Below are 12,266 nucleotides of genomic sequence, written 5' to 3'. Positions count from 1 at the left end.
TCCTTCGCTTCTGGTAAAAGGCCACAGATACGCAGGCATCATGGTTCAGAAAAGCCACATATCTAAAATGCTTATCTGACACTGAAAGCCAGCAGGTAGGAACTGAGTAGGTTAAACCTTTAATATCCTGAACAGAAATGCATACCTTGGGCAAAAAGATCTACACTCAAATATTCCAAAAGATGATCCCAAGGAGTTACCGTCACCTAAAGTTAACCTGAAATAAAATGTGGCCTTTTTTAAACCCTGTTCATATCCCTGGGCATATAAAACGCTGTATCACATCTTATTTAAAAGACAATATTTAGTTTTTTGTCTGTAATCTTTCATAAAAATGTAATGACCTTACATCTGGTCTGATGCAAAAACATCAGCAAGCACCAGCAGGCACAAAAAAATATTATTAACAAAAATAGTCTTTCTATTCTCCTCCAATCACACCGCCCCACTTATCCACAAGCAAAAACCCTCAGTTAACTCAGAGAAACCCCCTCTGGTAATAAAATGTGTTATGATTTTCAAATTCATATTAAAACCTTAAACCTTACCAAATACCTCACCTTACATTTAAATAGTGTCTCAGAATTACCTGAAGGCAGCGACATGTTTTACACCAATAATAATCACACAACTACACAATGGAATTACATAAAACAGCATTTATTACTTACAGAAATAAATTAAGCAAATACATTTTCATTTAGTTGAGGTAATGGCTTAATTTAAACAATCTGATCAACAAATGTGTTTTTATTTGAGACACTGTTTAAAAAAGGTGGGTTTGGAACATAATTCATACATAAACCTGGTACAATATTTTGTAATACTATGTATTCTTGTTTGTACTGTTCAGTTTTGTAGTGAATTTGTTACACAATTAACACACATACACAAAATAAATAACAGGACTGAACACTAAAATCTGAAAATACACATACACACACATACACACATCAGTATAACTTTGCATACACTGCCAAAGCCAGATTTCCACCTCAAGTTTTGCAAGTGACTCTTTATATACTGCTCCTCTATTCTAAAGTTGTGTCTCTGTACAAGTCAGCAGAGAAATAATAAAATTGATTAAAAGTGCAAGCATATACACTGAATCAAATGTGATCATGCCAGATGTGTGGTTGTGAAAATATTGGACAGTTTTATTTTAAACTAACACTGTTGCTGGGTATCACATATGTGCTTACAAGCAAATCCATGCACCGGCTGCCACACACACATACACAAGCAAAAACAATAAGTAGTACATTAGTGTGTAGAAAACAATGAAAAGACTGTACACCAGTATCAGGTGAGCTTGTAGTACTAGTGTACATATGTTAGTGTGAGAAAGATGACTATCCCTTAGGTCTCATAAACTTTGTGTATGAATATAATACACACTCGTGAAATAAAAATATGATTTTAAGGTTCTCATTCAGGGCTTAAGGCACACCCCTAACACATAGGTACTTTACAGGCCTTCAATAAGATTTTAAAAATATAATCCTGGCATCAGTCATGGCAAGCCCTGGGAATCAGCAATCAAATATATACCCAGCAGCTAAATACAATAATGAAAACCCCATTATATTAAGTTAGAAATACTAAAAAAATCCTTCTCTACAGGTTTGTGCTGCCAAAAACACAACCGAAAAACATATTTAAAGTTTAGTTGATGAATAAAATAAATATGTCACCCAAAAATGTAGCATATTGCATTTCTATTTCAATGCAATCTGCATGATTATACAATCATTTCAAGTGGGTTATTTTTAACACTTTGAGCTCTCAATGCATGTACTCAAGAGCAAAATGCTTAAAAAAACAATATGCATCGAAGCACACACTAAATATGCACCAGTTCTGTATTAAATAAAAAATAATAATTCATTAACAATTATTAGCAGTTATATGTATGTGAACCTTGCTGTCTTCATTGATATGTTCCATAATAAAACTGCATTGGCATAGAGTTCTTCCCTAAAAGAGCCCGAGCCAATACAAAGGCAAACATGATGACGAGCAGAATCATTTCTCTGTGGTTCTACACATTAATGGCGTGGGCGTGCTTCTTGCACAATGGTTTATCCTTCTTGGAGTAGAAAGGCTGGCCCTCCAGGTTCATATGGCAAACCTGTAAAAGACAAGAGAGTAAAATATGTCTTATGATCAGAATGTTCTTGAAAATAGGAAAAACTGACATTAACATTTTAGAGCACTGTTGTTCTTACTGCACAAACGAAGCAGGTATCATGCCATGTGTGGCCAAGAGCTTCAATGAACTTGTCTCCGGCCTCCACTGGGAAGTCACAGCCATGGCACTTAGTGCTGAAGAGAGCAATGTAATCTGAAGGCAAAGAAACAGTAATGAAAATATTAATTCATATTAAAACAACACAAAAAACAGTAACACTTCTCTAATGGGAAGCAGTCTAGGCCTACAAACCCATACAATGAACAACAACTGACACAAAAGTACATAAACATTTCTAAAGGCTTTTATTCCAAAACGCTTCTGCGATCATAATGGCCAAAGGTGTCAAATTTAAGGTCAATTTACCTCAGCATGTATTATAACAACTGTTGTATATTTAAAATAATTTGTTCTTTTGTGAAATTTGTTTAGAAATCTGGTACCAAAAATCAAACTTGATTTCTTTTGCTCTACAATTTTAGCTCAAAAAGGCTCACTTTTGATTGTCACATAGATAGATAGATAGATAGATAGATAGATACTTTATTAATCCCCAATGGGGAAATTCATTTGTCCAACAGCACACAAATAACAACAACAAAAAAAACAAAAACACACAAAAAACATACACGACAGAGTCATAAACATAAACATAAAATGTGTAAGTTTACTGACTACTTGACTTTATTCAGTTTTCAGCCTAGATGAACAGTCTTCATAGTTTTGTCTCAGAATATATCATAATTACCATTATTTTGTAGATTCTACATAGTACACAGTACAAATATGTGGTGGTTAAATATTTACTGTTTAGCAAATTGAACATTTAGGATCACGTAGTGGACAGTAAGTGTTTCGTTACCTTTTTCACAGTAAGGCTCCCCATCTTCCATATGAAACAGGCTGTTTCCAAATGGTTTCCCACACGCAGCACACACAAAGCAGGTGGTGTGCCAGGTCTGCCTCAGAGCATGCATCACTTCCTGTTAAGAGCATATTGGGCACAATTACTGCCTACACATTTACAGAACTATGTACAGATATGAGTGTGTTTGTGTGTGTGATAGAACTCACCCCCATAATCTTGGAGTTACACCGGGCGCATGTCGGAGCGAAGAACTCTCTGTAACAGTTCTCACAGTAAACACTATTCTGCTCTTCCACAAAGCTGACGTCAGCTAGAGACGTGTGGCAGTAGTGGCAGTTAAACTCCTCCGGATGCCAGGAGCGGCCCAGTGCCACCAGGAAAGGACCCCTATGAGGCCAAAGAAGTGGGAACTTGTTAATTGACTGTTTCATTAACATTTTATGTTTTTATTTTATTAATTTACATTCATGATTAAGACATTTATTCTATCTATTCTAGATTCCTGACCATAGAGGGCTGTGGTGTTGATGGTATTATTTTTTTATGTAGTAAGAAAATTACGGTACTTTTATGAGATTGAATTTCTTAGCTCTAAACTTGCAAAACAGTCTAGTTTAATGCTAATATGGTGTAACAAGATCATACGTATGAAATAGGGAATATAGGGAAGTACTTACCTATAGATGGGAATAAACAGTAAACCCATGAATAGGGGAAAGGCTACAGATCTTACAAATCTCTACTGCAGCTCATTTACTAATATTTTTGAGGAATTTAATCTACATTTTTAATTTATTATTTTATATTTGACAAATAATTCAAAGCAACATTTGCTGATGTATACCAGTAATCTGTGTTTTCAAACCTGATGATATTGTTGCAGGCTCCACACATAGGCGTCCTGTTACTGGCAGCAAAGCGCTCTGCTCTCTGGGCCACCCCACGTGCCACTGGTGGGAAAGGAGCTGGGGTGAAGGGAGCTGGGGATGGGTTGAAAGCTGGGCTTGGAGCAGCTGGAGGAGCAGGAGCAGGAGCAGGGTTGGGAACATAGGAAGGAGCAGGTGGGGCAGCCGTAGGAAGAGGCTGCACCTTGACACTGGTGGTGGTCTTACTGGGGTCGAACTTCTGAGCAAAGGTGTCATCCATCACCCAAGGAGGTCTGTTTGAGGGTGCACCGGGGCCGGGAGCGGGTTGGACAGGGGCAGGAATGTGAACTGGGGCTGGTGCTGGGGCTGGTGCTGGGACAGGTGCTGCCGACAGGGGGAGAAGAAAAGTTTAGAGCACTTGAAGACAAGCAGATAAACATGTGCTTTAATATATAATGTGAAATTCCAGATCACAGCTACCTGGAGCAGTGGGATAGGCTGTAGGCACGATGGTGGCAGTGCTGACCACTTTAGGTGGAGGTGGACCCACAGGGATCTGGATGGAGCTCTGCTGCATGGGTGGAGGCTGGTATGTGGGTGGAGCTGGCTGCATGGGAGGTGGCTGGTATGTGGGTGGGGCTGCCTGCATGGGAGGTGGCTGGTATGTGGGTGGGGCTGCCTGCATGGGTGGAGGCTGGTATGTGGGTGGGGCTGGCTGCATGAGAGGTGGCTGCATGTAGGCACTGCAAAAAAATGACCTCATTTACAACTGAACTGTAAACAAATGAGCAAGAAAAGCATCATTCAAGCTGAATTTGTTTAATATAGGGGAAGGAATTTGTAAAAAAAATAGTCTGAATCAAAATCCCAGAGTTCTGAAAATGTAAGACTTTTAATTTATTATTTGATAAGGCTTGAGTAATTACTTATCATGATTCTTAAAAGACATTACTGATTCATTCTTGATTAAATATCCCTGAAAAAAATCCCTGCAGTGTTTCCAACATTTACAATGACTCTTTAAGGTACTGAGGTATTAACCCAGGATATTTACTTTTTGCCTGTTCAACTCATCAACTTGTTAACATATGGTAAATTGATGTTAAAAGTTGCTTTAAATACAGTGTTTCTCAATAAAAGTATGGAGAAGATTTGTATAGTTCTCCCTCTTTTGTGCCAGCTATTATATTAACCATGTTAAGAAGTGGCATGGACTTCACTGTGCTCTAAAATTTGTTCTTCCTACATTTTAAACAAGACCATGCAAAACCACATGCTGCACACATTACAAAGGTATGGCTGCAGCCCTGACCTGTCCTCAACAGAGAATATATATGGAGAATTTTAATAAAACAAAATGACGACTCTGTATCATTGCACGCTTAAAGAATGGGACAAAATAACACGTAAAAGCTTTACCACTTGGTATTCTTGGTGCCAGAACCTCTTTTGAGTGTTGTGAGAAGTAATAGCAACATAAGTGGTAAGTGGCAAATGCAGGAATTAATGTTATTTTACAAATAAAATAAAGTTTGCCATACAAAGCATTGCATACTTAAGGTTCATTCTGTCAGCAAAAGTAAGAAACACTGCATTTTTTATTTGCATTTTTCATACTCTGTAATGACCTAAATTTAATACCCTAGAAAAAAACAGTCCAGCTCAAATTCAGCTCTTAATGGGATATGCATTTCATTTTACCACAGGTTTCTAAGCCCTATGGAGCATAACAGTGAATGTCAAGGTGTGACAATCCCTTACCTGGCATTTCCCCCTTCATCATAAAAATGTTTTAACGCAAAAGTTAGTGTTGTTTTTAGACAGCAGAGACCCACAGAGAGATAGAGAGAGAGAGAGCCTGGTATCAAAGAGACAGTGTTAGAAGAGAGAGCCTCCATTGCCACAGTGAGATAGACAGATAGATAGATGAATAGATAGGCAGCATACATCTTCTGCACATAGATATTGGTCAGAGAGGGTTAAGAGACAATAAGGTTAAAGAAACATCATCAAAGCATAAGTACTGTCCTTAGAGTCAGTGGGCTGGAAACAGAGAAGAAAAGAAGTAATGTTATGAGGGAATGTTAACTCTGAGAGTGGGACAGAGGGGAGAGTAAGGGGCTGGATAGAAAGCCGGGCCACATCAGTACCTGGAAGTGGAGGATTGGTATTGAGATCTGTAACCAGTTGCAGACTGCATGGTGAAGCTACAATGTGAGACAAGGTGGGAGAGAGGGGGGGTGTGAGACAGAATGTGTGTTTGCATGTTAGTCAACATACTGAGATCTGCAGAAAAGCCATGTGCACCTATATCTGCTGTTGTTATTCTAACTAAGAGCTCCTGAGCTCAGTTTGCTATTGATATGCTTTGGATTTCCAATCCATGCTGTGAGAACAAAATCTTGTAATTGGTGAGGCTACATTAGAAAAAAAAAATTAATGTTTAATATTAGTAAAAGCATTGAGATGACAGGTTCTTAACCTAGTTAAGACATAGACCCAGTGCCCAGTGGAGTTGCGAGAGTGGTGCTAAATATGGGTGTTTTCTTTGCAAAAAGTGCAGAGAATCAGATCCAGGTATTATCCAGAGTTTTCCTTTCCATAAATCAGACTCGACTACATGTTTTGCGGGTCTATTCAGGTTTTCTTCAAATCTGAGTGCTTTTTAGAAGGTAGATCTGGAAATGGGAATGGAAAAGATAATATGCAGAAATGCCCAATTTAAAAACCTCTCAAAAGAAGTCTCAACAGAAAAAGAAAACAGTTCCTGGCGAGTTCCTGAGTCCTACCAAGCCACATGTGGAACACATTTGTGTCGCAGGGCAGGCCTAACCATAACCTTAAGTGAGAAAATGTATCTCTTATTTTTGGGAAAGCAGAATTATTGAAATATTTTGAACCTAAAGAGGGAGATTGTACATTAAAAAAGATTAAGAACCCTGACCTGGATAATTTTAAGCCATATTGGACCACCTTAATTGTTTCAGTCACCTTAAAGCAATGAACCAATATACAGGCTAATGATGGTTTAAAATTATGCAAAAATCATCATAAATGGAAGTAAAACCCTGCTGCAAATCTTTTGCTAGTCTTTTGTTAGCTGGTTTAGATGGTCTAAGCTTTTGGTCTGATCTTTTCAGGTCAAAGTGGTTGAAAACCTTGTCATCCTGGTGAACAAATACCTCAAGCTGGTAAGCTAGTAATTGTATGTTTGTGTTTTAGTCATGCTTGGTCAAGCTGGTCCACCTGAAAGTTCTTGTTGGTTGACTAGCTTGTTTATGCTGGCCAATCGTGTTGGTCAATGAACATGGTGAAGGCTCCAGCAAAAACAACCAGCTTAACCAACTTTACTAGCTTGACACCAGGCTTCTTTGTCAGCAGGGAAGTTTTGTTTCCAACAGCAAACATATGCACACGCAGCTCCAGGTGTTTCTCAATCAGTCACCACCTGGAGGCCACTGTACTGATCTACAGTATAAGTGAACATGGCGATAAAAAGGCTACAATAAAATATTTCAACACATGCACTTTTACTCATCAGAAAACAAACAAACATGTAAGTTTCTAAAAATACATCCATCAACACAAAGATGATAAGCTATAAGACAACTATGATCTAACTGACACTCATATTGTAGCTTATATATTTCTCATATGTCCATGAACCCTAAAACACTGTTAAACATATAATAACCTCCATTAGTGTGATATATTGTATTAAACAGACTCATTAGAATGTAGAATGCCTTTGTAATGTATTTACCTACACATTACTATTCTGCATTTGTCCTATTTTGCATTTGTTCCCTTTTAAAAAAAGGCAATTTCCAAACATCCAAGGACTAAATGCAGAGTTAAATTCTTTAAGAATGATTTTACAGTTAAACCCAATATGATTTTGATTTGGAGTTGAGCCTTTTTATTTTATATGGATGCATACATTTTAACATTTTCTTCATGAATATCGCAGCATGACCAGCCGGGTTTGAGAGGTGAACTGGTGTGAAAATTAGCTAAATCTTATCACCTAATTTTAGTTTCACTCCAGTCCACACGACCTCAACCTCAAGGTTAAAAGCAGTTCAAACCAAAGGCCATGAGGATGAAATTAGCTAAGCAGAGATGCTATGCAGGCATGCATTTGTGAAGTCTTCCCAGCAGGAAACATGTTTTTTTCTTTCATGTAGGTAAAACACACTGTAAAATCTATCTGTTTTTACAGTTTTGTGCTCAAATTAAGTGAACAGAATTAATCAGCTAGGTTTTAGTGTGTGGAGATCTGTTGGTTAGCTGGAGTGTGTGTGAGCATGCAGGGTGTGTAGGGGACGTGCAGAGTGAACGTTGGTGAGCGTGGGATGGAGGAGCTGTGCTCTACATTCACTCTCCCTGTATGAACCACAAAGTCAATAAATAATATTGGTTCTCTCTACATCATTAAGAAGACATTTTTTTGTCATAAAATCATGACGTGACGTCATTAAATTGGCATGCCACTCTTTATGAGTCAGATAAATGACCAGAAGGTTAAGTGTATAAAGGAGCTTGAGGGTAAGTGTAAAAGATATTAAACTGTGTGGATTAAATGTGTCCTTTATGAAGTGTGAGGCTTTGCACAAAGAAGAGTATTAAAATCAAACCTCTTAGCTATTGTGATCACAACCCCAGAGGAGCTACTGATTTATTACATGGTTTTATTTCAGTTACATCATTCCAGGCATCATCAATTCTGTTTAGTATTGTTATGACCAGATTATTTCCAAATAGCTTCAACATTTTCTTATGGTTTCTAAATGAGCAAAACCGCATTTTCTTACAGATTAGAGTGGGCAAATATGAATTTTTATAAATTGCATGATATTCATATATTGTTATTCATATTCTGTTATTGTTATGCCATTTAAAAAAGGTTTATAATTACCATTCCTCAAACAAATTCACTGCAATTAGTAAATTAATTCTTCTTATAATTACAATGAAGTTTAAACTCCATAGCAATTAGTGATTTTCAATTAACAACTGGTTGTATGAGTGTAAATCATCCATTTTGCCCCATTAAAAGCTGCTGATCACCAGAAAAGCACCAAAATAATATAATCCGAGACGCAGCTAACAGCAATGACATCGTCAGATCTCTCAAGCCTAGTGCAAATATTACATCAAATTTGTCTCACAATGTAAGTTCTCCAGCTCAGAAAAATAACACAGCTATAAAAAAAATCAATAAAGATCTATACTAAAAGTGATTAAAGTGAAGTAAACAAGGATCCAGAAAACTTAATGAATCTCTTGAGATTCAGACCCCCAATTAAAAAAAATTCTGGATGCAAGGTGCACTAAAATAAAGGTTCTCAGCCCAGTATCCCAGCATCCTCAGCCACTCTGCACATCCCTCTAGTTAATACTGGTCTGCTCTGAGTCTGTACCTCAGCTGATTTGGTTTTCCTGAGGGAAGGGTAGGCTTGCGTTTGGGCAAAGTTCTGGTGCAGAAGAACGGGGTGATTGACAGGGCCTCCAGCGCAGATGTTGGGGGCGGACCTTTCTTATAAGCATGGTTTCTTAACAAGAGCCAGTGAGAAAGGTATGAAAGATTGACCAAAGTTCAGTTTAGGTTCACCTCAGCTCAGGTTCTTCACCTCACCAGCATTAACACATGCTGCTTAAATAGTCTAGAGCTGCGTTCCAAAGCCTAGGCTGCTACACCAAAGAAGGCTGTTCCAAACTGAATAAACCTTCGTATATAGACGAGAAATGCAGTCAATGCTTTGAAGAGGAAACTGGTGTGTACTTCACTGCACTCACAGTTACTCACATTTATGTGTGCTCATATACAACTTATAGGTAAACGTAATTGGGCAAAAAAAGGCAAAATATTGGAAAACAAGTTTTGCACTGCAATTTTAATAGGCAGCACTATTAGACTGCTCAATATGAGTGACCAATAGGCTATTGAGAAAGCATCTTCATAGGAGAGTCCTACCAAGGCTTTGGAAAGCAGCCAGAATTACAGTAATTTGAGCATACAGTAGCTGTCTAAAATTTGGACTCACCTTCTCATTCGAAGTTTTTATTTATTTTATTTTATTTACTCCATTGTTACTCAAATCATCCAGACTATAAAGGGACACATACGGAATCATATAGTAACCTAAAAGTGTTAAACAAAACTAAAATACTCTGGTGTTCTTATTAGGTATTTTTATCTGGAGAGCTGTTAACTTGCTGCTTCTGAAGCTGGTAACTATGACAAATTTATACTGTGCAACAGAGGTACTCTTGGTCTTCCTTTCTAGGTTGTCCTGATTCATCAGTTTCATCATGATGTTTTATTGTTGCCATAATATGGATTAGAACATTACAAGTTGTGCAAAGCTGTCATTTAAAAAAGAGGTGCCTACTTTGAATAATTAGAATCTGAAACATATTCTGGTTTTGTTTAAAAACTTTTTGTTTATTAAATATTTACATATGATTTTATTTATAGTTTGGATGACTTTAGTATTAATCTGCAGAAAACTTTTTAAATTAATGAAAACCAATGAATGTACGGTGTGTCCAAACTTTTGACTGGTACTGTACATGGGAAAACATTTTTTATTTTTTTATTTTGCTAAATGAAATGTATGAAACTACTGGCTATAGTATTTTGTCAGTCATCTGTAGGTACATACATCTGTTGAGGGTGTTTTCTGTAGCTTTTATTTTGTTCATATTGATATTGTAAATCAAGAAATATATGGTCCAGCCCTAGGGGTAACATCTACAAAAAAACACTACTGAGAACATATGGCTATAATTAATTATATAACATTGACTGATTTTTGGCCTATGTACCATATGGACTTCCTCTGCAGTTTTCTATTTGCAGGACTCATCATTTAGGAGCTTTATGTTTAGTATTACTATGTGGCAATCTAAAAAACAGACAGAGCCATGGCTGGACCTTAACATCAGTCGTCAACTTGATTAAAAGAAGGGAAACAACAAATGAAGATGGGATCACATTAGAGTAAGTGGGACAGAGTTTCTCAACTAGGTAAAAGATCAAACGGAGAAGGGAAGGGGCAAAGGGTGTACCTAGACTGAGTGGATAATAGAGTTGAAATAGTTGAGGCTGCAGGTGACAGGTGGCGGGGTCCCGCAGGGGGAACAGCAGGGGCTGCAGGGGCAGGGGGAGATACAGGCTGCGGCTCAGGGGGTGACATTGAGCTGCAGAAGAGTACAGAGTAGAGTTATGAAAGCCAATGGAATGGAGAATGATGAGGAAACCACCTGTGGGATCACTGAATGCAATGTTATCACCTCCTATTAGCTTACACACTAAAACCTAAGACCCATCCAACCTGAGCAAAGCTGCAAGAACAGCATATGGCACCCGTTCTGCAGATAACAGGCAAATGACTGCTCCTCTTGGCTTCAAACATAAACTAGAATATTCTTAGAAGGACTCAATCTGTTCCCTGCATGATGTGATCCTTACGTTATCCTGACTTTACACCATAATAACATACTGTGTATACAGTGTACAGTGTCTGTTAGCTTCTGAAGCATGTCTGCAGCAGTGAAGGTCATCTGTAGCACAGAGGCAGCAATAGAGCAGTAATGAGCTGTTAAAGTAAAAGCTGAACATGTTAAGAGTTATCAGTCACAGGTTACAACACTAACAAGACTGGAGTAATTAGATGCAATGGAGACGCTCTCTGTTCTAACACAGCAATTTAGATCGCCAAGTAAACTCTCATAATAACGAAAATATAAATCAATTTTCAGAGCACATTAGTGCTTTTCTGAATAGTTTGGATATTTGGGGGGGACTTACCTTATACAGGTAGCTGTTGTGTTAAAGTTTTAACATAATTTAATATTTTAAATGTAAAAATAAAATAAACTTCATAAACGTTATATAGTTTTAAAAGAACATTAAAAGAAGCATACCTATATTAGGGGTGGGATGAAAAATGGTTACAGAATCTGCATCGAAAATAGTATTCATACGCTGTGTCAAAATTTTACTTCTAAACACCTTAAACTGTCTTAGCATATTAGCAAATGTATTTATTTTTTGATCTACAAGACAAGACTTTCTGTTTTTTTTTCTAGTGACTGTCAGAGGAGGGGTTGTTATAAATAGCTGGGTAAAGCTGTGAATAACACAGCTGCCCAATATATAGAAGAATGGGCTTTAGTCATGGACAAAAAATCCCACTATAATATACAGTCATATGCAAAAGTTTGGGTACTTCTTTTTCTAATTCTTATGAAATTATATACATATTAATTTTCAAAGTATCAGAGTTTTCATCTGTATATTTACAGATAAAGTCATATAGTTTAAAAGTATATA

General features: G+C 37.4%; 1 protein-coding gene across 19 annotated transcripts in view; it reads right to left on the bottom strand.

Annotated features, from left to right (window-relative positions):
* Nucleotides 1-644: 644 nt before the first annotated feature.
* The window catches only part of ldb3a (LIM domain binding 3a), a 57,400-nt gene continuing 45,778 nt past the window's right edge, over nt 645-12,266 (bottom strand). For 12 of the 19 annotated variants that reach the window (XM_049481134.1, XM_049481139.1, XM_049481125.1 and 9 more), the window contains 9 exons: nt 11,000-11,131; nt 9,349-9,480; nt 6,076-6,132; nt 4,406-4,668; nt 3,925-4,309; nt 3,266-3,446; nt 3,054-3,174; nt 2,229-2,344; nt 645-2,131 (listed from right to left, as the gene is read on the bottom strand). In XM_049481134.1, coding sequence (XP_049337091.1) covers nt 2,042-2,131; nt 2,229-2,344; nt 3,054-3,174; nt 3,266-3,446; nt 3,925-4,309; nt 4,406-4,668; nt 6,076-6,132; nt 9,349-9,480; nt 11,000-11,131 — 1,477 coding nt within the window. In that variant the 3' untranslated portion in view covers nt 645-2,041. The remainder of the gene's footprint in view (nt 2,132-2,228; nt 2,345-3,053; nt 3,175-3,265; nt 3,447-3,924; nt 4,310-4,405; nt 4,669-6,075; nt 6,133-9,348; nt 9,481-10,999; nt 11,132-12,266) is intronic. The other 7 variants (XM_049481142.1, XM_049481136.1, XM_049481141.1 and 4 more) reach the window with 4 other exon arrangements.

Source organism: Astyanax mexicanus, chromosome 7 (genome assembly GCF_023375975.1).
Source record: "Astyanax mexicanus isolate ESR-SI-001 chromosome 7, AstMex3_surface, whole genome shotgun sequence".
Lineage (NCBI taxonomy): Eukaryota > Metazoa > Chordata > Actinopteri > Characiformes > Acestrorhamphidae > Astyanax > Astyanax mexicanus.
Note: the sequence above shows the minus strand (reverse complement) of the source record. Positions and strands in the feature narration are given on the sequence as shown.